Source organism: Lottia gigantea, assembly GCF_000327385.1.
Source record: "Lottia gigantea unplaced genomic scaffold LOTGIsca_26, whole genome shotgun sequence".
NCBI classification, from domain to species: Eukaryota; Metazoa; Mollusca; class Gastropoda; family Lottiidae; genus Lottia; species Lottia gigantea.
In genome coordinates this window covers 2,996,575-3,006,051 of record NW_008708797.1, presented here as the reverse complement: position 1 = coordinate 3,006,051, position 9,477 = coordinate 2,996,575, and the positions used below count along the sequence as shown (strand labels likewise).

Genomic DNA, 9,477 nt, shown 5'->3' with positions numbered 1-9,477 from the left:
ATTTGTTATTCAACATAGTGAAAGGATGATCTGTAGCCCCATCGGGAAAATTTTTTTTGGCCCCTGCCTGCTACTTCTGAAGACTGTTTACATATTTCAAGACTCAAATCAATCCCCCAAAATGGCATCTGTCCCTTTAACTCGTAAAAGCCGTGGTATAGGCTATATCTCATACTACTTAATTAAACTTTCCGAATAATCATGAATGTTGGCTTGGAGAGGTGATATCAACATTCCAGTTGGTCTGCTTTAAAGAAGATACATTATTAGGCTTGATTGAATATTAAATTTCCAATCTGGAATATATGTCGAAGTCACACTCATCTTCACAATTTCAAGTTATTACGAACTGCGTGTAATACCTTGACTTCATCTCTTTTCATGCATCAAGATGCATTTGAAGATGCAACGCTTTGATTGGGTAGTACGCTATCGATACAGACCATCAGAACCTTGACAAAAAATTTGTTAATTTAAGCCGTAATGTGTGCAGTCTTTTTGATTGGTTGTATTCGCTAGTGTACCATCCAATCAATTCGCTCCATGCTGTGATATAAGAAAAGAGCCCAATGAAGTTAATGTATTCCTAATACCAAGTTCAGTGTGACATTTAAGGGGCGAAAATTTATATACATGAAATTTTTTATGACACAAACACAGTTTTCCTAAAAATTAGGTTAAGACACATAGTATTGAGTCATATGAAATCTCTTTGTCTTAGCGACAATAAATTCCAATGTGTTTGAAGAAACAATTAAAGTCACCCAGTTTTACCCCTGTTGTCGTTTGAGCCAAACACACAAACAAATTTTTAAGTTTTTCTTGAAGATTCTAACTAAAATCAAAACCAAATTGTAAAGCGTAAAGCAGGAAGATATTAAGAATCTATTCTCCTTATCATCTTAATAGTAGGCCTACTCATACATCAATATAATTAAATAGATTGCCAGATAAATGTTGCAGGTAAAATATGATCGCATAAATTGGTTCCTTATTTCTTTTTTTTATAATTAACACAACAAACATGCATTCTTTTGATATCATTGACGACAGTTTTAAAGCAATATTTATAATTCTCATATAAGTTTTTATTGAGGGTTCAATATAAACTGAGAGGCAAAAGAAAGTTTTCACTTTAAAAATCGTTGTATAAAAAACAGAAAAGCAAACGGCATAAATACCGAAGTTGGACAGAACAGTCATTCAGTAAGCTAAAAACCACCAAAAGTATGCCAAGACTAACGCAAGCGCAACGCGATCGGTATTGCCAATATGTGGGCTTTTCAACGACAGATAGCTACAACCTTCAACTGCTCCCAGATCACCATCAGCAATATGATAATCCGGCTCCCAAGACCCAAGACAGACCAAGATCGGGAAGACCGAGAGAGACAACAACGGCCAACGACCGCTACATCCGGGGGATTCATCTTCAGACATAATTATAGGTGACGGCGGCGTCGACAGCAGCAACAGCACTAGGTCATGTCATCGGCAGACAAACAGTCCCTCGACGACTTCTTTCAGTTGGCTTACGAGCCTACCGACCCTTCCGTGGAATGGCGATGACCCGTCTACATCTTCAACCCAGACTGCAATGCGCACGAACTGCACGTCGGTGGCAGCGACGTGACTGAGCGAAGGTGCTCTTTACAATTGAAAGTCGGTTCTGTCTGTTCAGGAACGATGGCACGGTTCGAGTTTTTCGTCGAAGTGGATGGCGACTGGCGTCAAACTGCATCACAGAAGTTCACTCGTTTGGAGGTGGAGGCGTCATGATATGGGTTGGCATTTGTGGCTAGATTACAACACGGATGGTTATCATCCGAGGAAATCTGAACGCTCAGCGATATATTGATAAAGTGTTGAGACCTGTTGTAGTGCCTTTTATTCAACAGCGGCCAAGGGGATTGATTTTACAACAAGACAACACAAGGCCTCATATTGTCCGAAGTATTGCCCTGGCCTCCTTGTTCTCCAGATATGAACCCCATTGAACATCTCTGGGATCATCTTGATGGTCAGCTGAAACAATATGTACCGCCTCCAGTGAACTGACAGGAACTTGAACAGACTCTATTGAACTTCTGGAACATGATTCCTGTTGACGTTATCCGCCGCCAGACGACGTCAATGAGGAGGCGTGTGTTTGCGTGCATGTTTGCCCAGGGTGACCACACTCGTTATTGATGAAGTTTTTTCCTGACTACTGTCATGGAATGAACTCTTTATGCAATTTTGCAATGAATTCTGGTTTTTGTAATTTTTAATTTTGACCCCTTGACTCTTCCTTTGTGTATTGCGGAGAATTGAATATCGGTATTACAATGCATTTTCATTCTAATTCAAGGAAAATGATTTCTGTTTATAAATCAATCATCATATATCTCACATATGCCTTTGACTTTGGTGTGTGGTCAAATGAAGTCGGTGAAAACTTTCTTTTGCCTGTCAAAATATGAAATATGGGTCTGTATAGCACAGCAAACGAAAAATTTATATCTCGTGTGATATTTAATGCATTTTATTTTACGATTTACGACTGACATTCGACATATTCAACAAAAAACCATCAGAATTCAACGAGATTATTTCGCTCAAATATTAAGATAGGACAAGAGCCCCCTATGCAAAAACATGTTTATGAAATAGATAGAAATTCTAAACATAATTTAGGTCTGGGCCTACATCATTTAGATTGTATTAAGTTGGGGGTGTTAAGGGTGTTGAAATGATGAGGGAGTTTTTGTAATATCGTAAGAGTTTATTAATCAATACATTATAACAGTTTTTTTTGTGTTTAATTAAAATGATAATTCTTTTAACGACAATTCGCCAACATTTTTATGAATAAAGGATTAAAAATGTCTTCTATTAAATCCAGTTCTTTATCATCTTCACCTAGCTAATCTGTATTCTCCAAACCGTTTTTGACGGACATAAGATTCATTTCATGTCTACCATAATGATTTTGACAACATGTCTACTTTAATAACAGTGATCCTGTCAAGTTGATTACAAACCATCTTGTTGCGCAGATGTTGATATTCTACTTATGATGTATTCTCATTCCTCGACAGTTGAAGAGACAGACGTAATATTTATGCTCATTGCTCACATATCATAAAAGTATTTGGACATTTTCGGACTACCTTAACAGGTGATTGAAAATAGTACGGTCTACAGAGTGAACACGCACAGACCTTTTTCGCTTCCGTCTGGAGTCTTCAAGTTCATTAAGTGGAATTTGAATAAAGAGTATGTTGTTGAAATTAGGCTAGATAGATTGTATATGATACAGGAATAAAAATGTCAAGCTCTTTTAAGGAACCAAAGGAATCAAGCAACTTTGATTCAAAAGAGAAAACAAACGGTGGTATGTGGCTGGTTCGTTTTATCATATCTTCCTATACCCATCCATAGCCTCAATTCATTTATTAAATCGACACTTCAAGTTCAACTAACGACAAAATACAATGAGAAAATTTTCACACAGCGAGTTTTCTCTTAGAAGAGTACTTTTTTATCAGATTCGCAAGTAGAACAAATAGGCAAAGTCATGTTAACATTACCGAATACTGCTCTCATCTGCCCTTAATTAAATAACTCTTTGGACATTTGTCGGCAGACTGCTGTAACTAAGTAGTGTCAGAAAAACATGGCCCTGTTTATTGGAGATTTCTCTGCACCTTTTGACTGATTTTGACAAAACTTGGTATGATTGTTTGTAATCACCCAAGTATGAACCCTATTGAAAATCAGAAAAATCGAAAAATATTTAGTATGAGTTATTGCCCTTGTTCTTAAAATGCTCGTTAACACTCTAGAAGATGCAATTCTGGACAGATTTTTTTTGAAACTTTGTGTGAGTGTTTGATATCACCCAAATATGGACCAATTGAAAATCCAAAAAATCCAAAAAATAATTAGTATGGAGTAAACACTCCAGAAGTCATAATTCTTGACGAATTTTGATGAAACTTGGTGTGAGTGTTTGCAATCAACTAAAGATGAAGCCTATCAAAAATTAGAAGAATCTAAAAATATTTACTATGAGTTATTGCCCTTGTTCTTGATTAAACAAAGCATTAAATTTGTAGCCCTTAAACACTCTATAAGGTTGAATTATTGACAGATTTTGACGAAACTTGGTGTGAGTGTTGTTAACATCCAAGAATGAACCCAATTGAAAATCAGAAAAATTGAAAAATGATAGTTATTGCCCTTGTACTTAAAAATGCGTTCAAGTTTTAGCCTGTAAACAATCTAGAAGACTTTGATTAAACTTGGTAATATTATACAGCATCACCTCCAAAAATTGAAAAGAAGTATAAAACTGAAGCTTCATAGTTGTAATTGTTACTGTACTGTTTATTTAAAGTCAAATCTGCCAGTGGGCGTATATAATATACGCGTTTATTTAAAGTCAAATCTGCCAGTGGGCGTATATAATATACGCCCACTGGCAGATTTGACTTTAAATAAACAGTATATATATAGTATAACAGTATATGGTATATTACCTTGCCTGGCTAGCTGTCTTCACATTAGCTATCAGAAGTTGGAATAGAGGCAGATGTTTTGGACTAGTCCCAATTCGTGATAAAATCCCAAGAATATATATTGTTGAGAAGAGAATTAAATTGTATTTAAATTGATCTGAACAGAAATTATAGATGTAAGAATATGTTTTCAGCCAGTTTGTCTGTGTTAGAATATATAAGTTCTGAGCTAACAAGAGGTTACAGATTAGAAAGAGATGAATCTAAGTATGCAGAAAGAAGAGAAAGAGTTTATACTTTTATGAAAACACCTAGAGAATATGAAAAGGTAGTCAAGATATTTAGTATATCATAAATTATAATCAAACTTGGTCAATATATATTCATCATTTGGACTTACCTGTTGCTAAAGAATACATTCTGTATAAAACACAGTGTATTCATTTAACTAAGTAATTATTAAAACACGCTTCTAATTGTGTTTTAAAAGTACTTAGTTTCATGGATTTTTACTTTATTTTTATGGATTTCTTGGATTATAGAGGGATTCTGCCGTATAGTTTTGACACCTGTTAAGTGCACTCGTGAACAAAGAGTCATTTTGATTAAGATCCCAAGAGGTATTATAGAGCAGAATTTGAAATATATATGGCTCAGAATTAAAATCTGAAGTCAGGTTCTCCTTCATTTCAACTAACTGTTGTCAATTTCATGATACAGTTGATATTCTTTCATGCAAATATAACATATTATAAACAATCTGAATATGGAATATATTAGAGGTTTTTTGTTGATTTGCATGAGTACTGAGCGCAAGATTTACATTCTGAAAAGTTGAAAATTAGCTCTAACATCTGGTTTTTAACATCTTTAAATGACTACTGGTATATCAGATTCTTTTGTGGTCATTGGTGGAAAAATTTGGCGCACATCAAATCAAATACAATTTGTGAAGAAAATTTACAGGGGCTATTATTTTCACTTTTTTATTCAACTAGTGCATTATACTCTTTATCCTTACCCAATCTATTTTCAGTTCTGTGCTTATGGATTCTTCCAGTGTGTGGATGCCTTCTTATTTCTTTTCACTTTCTTACCATTGAGAATTCTTATGGCCCTGATACGCTTGGTTACTCACCCTTGTGGCTTATTTTCATCTGGGTATGTTTTTTTCTGTATTTGTTGATATGATAATTGTTTTCCATGTTTCTATGTTTTTATCGAAGCTGCTTTTGTTTATACCATTCCAATTATTAAGTGATGAAAACTTAAAAGTGATGGAGTTTGAAATGGCATTTACAATAAACTGCAATTAACATCATAGAAGTTGATTTGTAGCTCCAACAGGCACACTTTTATTTTGTATTGATTCACTATTGCAATCCTATGTTAAGATTATAGATAAGCTTATTAAGTTGTACTTAAATGACTTTCAAGTTCATATTGAGTTGACATTTGATGAAAGGTTTTGTATTATAAATATTAAAAATCATTTAATCATTTGCCTGCACCTTTACTAGTTGGAAACTAAAAAGAAAGGCTATCACTGCTGCTGCTGTCCCTGCAGATGGTTTCACATGGCAGTGGTGTTGTCGTTCTGCATAAGTTCATGAACATTAAAACAAAAACCTATTTCTTTCAGTTCTAGAAGATATTTGGAATCAGCCCAGATCTGTGATTTATTAAAGGGACTGGTATTTGTTTCTTGTTGTTGTATTGTTAATTATATTGATACATCAATGATGTACCATTTGGTGAGAGGACAAGCGGTCATTAAGCTATATGTTTTACACAATATGTTAGATGTAAGTTTGATCATTATTTTAATCCTTAACCCAATTTTTCATTCTGTAAATTATTGGATTTTTTGCTTATTTACATATAGAAATTTTTTCAATGGTAAGGTTTGATTAAAGATTTTAGTTTATCAGCAATCCTAAATCCTTAATGTTTCTCTTGAACTTAGTTCTGATGTGCTACTACAATATCTTGAGGCTTTTAGTTAAGTACAAGATGAAGTTATAATTAAAATAATTGCTAATGTTATGCTCTACAGGTTGCAGATAAGCTTTTTTCTGGTTTTGGACAAGATATTTTAGATGCTATGTTTTGGACAGCTACAGAACCAAGAGACAGAAAGCGGGAACATGTTGGAACATTGCCCCATTTTCTTTTATCTATTATTTATGTTAGTATCCTTTTAAAAATTTAAGATGTATGGCTTTCTGAACAAAGAACTATTGATTGGAAATTATATTATTAGGGTATGTAAGATATTAAACAAGTTCTGGAAAAATGTACACGAAATTCAATGTATATATCACATACTTATGCTAATTTTTGATAAAATTTATTACAACTATCTACCTGTCAGTGATGCTGACAATTTTTGGGATTGGAAATTAACAAATATAATGTCTACTGTGCTTTTCCTTACTTAACAGTAGGAAATAAATTTAAATGCTGCTTATCTGGTTTAAGTTTTTCTTTTCTTTTCCTTATCTTTTACTGTAGTCATACATACACTCATTATATTGTTTCAAGCAGCAGTATTAAATGTGGCTTTCAACTCACATAATAAAGCATTAATGACAATAATGATGTCAAACAATGTAAGTACTAGCTATATAAGTTTGGAAACATATTAATTTATTGTTTGTTAGGTTTGATATTTCCTTGACACTTGTAAAACTATTTTGTCAGATGTAAAAACATCTCCTCCATCAGGGTATGGTCATCTAAATAAAATAAAAGAATTTGATGGACTCAAGTTACATGTAGTTGTATTTTCATGGTGTTTGTCTTAAGGTTACTGTCAAAGCATTCATGACTAGGAAATATTCACGATTAGCTTGAAGAAATGTTATTTTGAGACCTGGTATGTTTTTGTTTTTGTGTCGCTTCTAGGTCTTTTAATTCCATCTTGTTCTTGTAGTTTGTAGAAATCAAAGGAAACCTTTTCAAAAGATTAGACAGAAATCATTTATTTCATATATCATGTGGTGATATAAAGGAAAGATTTCACTGGGCATTATTATTGTCAATAGTCTTCATTAGAAATATGACAGAATTTTCATGGAACCCTGGTAAGAATAGACAACTTTTTTCAGATTCTATATCAATATGCCAACTGACAGCAAACTGATAGCATCAATTTTTAATATTCCATTGGATCAGAGTCATTATTCAGTAGTGCTATTATTCTAAATGCAAGATATATCAAGTACCAGATAAGCATATTGTTAATGTTGAATGTCTGAACTCTACTATTTTTTATAGATCATGTCTGGGTTATATTACCAGATGCCTTGTTAGTGTTTGTTGCTGAATTTGTTGTTGATTGGATTAAACATGCTTTTGTTACTAAATTTAATAAAATACCATCAGAGGTAGATATAAGTTAATTTCTTATCTTCTAATGTTTGAAGACTTTTCTTTAAAATAACCTCAAAGAAACCTCTTTTCTCACAATGCAGACACAATAGCAAGTGCAGAGAAAGAAAGCCAGTTGTCAGATGGATGCACATTGTAAGTAACAGTAACATCAAGTTTTAAACTCTTAAGGTCTTCAATAAGACACCCTTGCTGTTTATTCTGGTGTCTTAGAATTGCTTGATAGATATGAAGTAACATCTATGGATTACCTCAATATTATACTGTTTATATATATATTGTAGGTTTATCAAGAATTCACCTATAACTTAGCCACTGATATGATTTCAAGTAGACAAAAGTCTGTAAGTTGATATTTGAGAATTGTAATGACCATTGTGGAAGGAAACTGAATAGTAAGACTGTTGAATTATCTGTATTTGCTGGACATGTTAAATGGATAGTTCATATATTTGATTATCCCAAACAAACATCTGTCAAACTGCAAGAATAAGTTTGACAAGAATTTGTCAATCTACAACTCTACTGGTTTGGTTGCGAGTCAAAATTGTTTATCTATATCTCACCTGTTCATATTTTTCAGGCATTTACTGATCATTCTGACTTATTGTCCAGAAAAATGGGATTTACTCCAATACCATTGGGATGTTTATTAGTTAGAGTATGTAGTAAATCCTTTAAAATTAGTGGTATTTTAGGGATAGCTTTATTAATCATTCTTTACTGTTGGTAAGTATTTTATTTACAATAATAAGTAACATCATTATTTCTTCTGCTAAAATTCCCGAAAACACAGTTCTTGGGGTTTTAATTAAACAAGAATGTTTCCTTAAAATCACATAATATTAAGGATTTGAATTTTATGCTAAAGTGTCTATAGTTTTGAACTGTTGAATTTTTATGAAATGTAGTGTGGTTATTTAAAAAATAAAAGTCAAGTTAGAATTAAGGCAATTGGAATAATTAATTAGACTTATAATGTGTCTCTATTTGCATGTAATGATCAGCATAAAACATTTATATTTCAGCTTATTTACATCCAAAATATTAATCAGCATTGTCTTATTGGGTTATGGAACTAAATTATTGAGTGAAAATACTGATATGAAAGAAAAAAGTGATAACAGAGAAATAGACTCTCAAGTTATGCCAACAAAAGATAAACCAATCAGTAAAACTAAAAATAATAAGACTGTTAATGAAACTCAATGTGATGTACATACAGTTGGAGTCATAGATGTAGAACCACCTAGTCATTGTACAGACTTAAACAATAGTTCATCAAGTATGTCTGAACATTCTGAAAAATCACCAGAACCTACCAAAATCAGTGAAATTCAACATAAGAATATGATCAAAGTCCGTAGTTTATCTGGTGATTTAAAACGTAGAAGAAAATTAAGTGATAGATCTCGGAGTTTATCAGAGAGTAATACTGAACATGTTAAATATGAATTTAATTCTGATTATTATACCTGTCCTAGTCTACCTGACAATCCTTCCAGTTACTTGAGTGAAGATAAAAAATTAAGGTGAAGATAGTATCTTATCTTCTGTGAATGATTGTGCTGTCAGATTGTTG

At 33.0% G+C, this 9,477-nt stretch overlaps 1 protein-coding gene across 1 annotated transcript; it reads left to right on the top strand.

Annotated features, from left to right (window-relative positions):
• Positions 1-4,701: 4,701 nt before the first annotated feature.
• Positions 4,702-9,020, top strand: LOTGIDRAFT_82778 (hypothetical protein; the record flags this gene model as incomplete). Its single annotated transcript, XM_009055904.1, has 10 exons — positions 4,702-4,830; positions 5,539-5,663; positions 6,145-6,307; positions 6,559-6,694; positions 7,017-7,114; positions 7,438-7,588; positions 7,782-7,891; positions 8,180-8,239; positions 8,479-8,624; positions 8,924-9,020. Coding segments are annotated over 10 exons (1,215 nt in total), but the record flags the coding sequence as incomplete, so codon positions are not given.
• Positions 9,021-9,477: the final 457 nt, after the last annotated feature.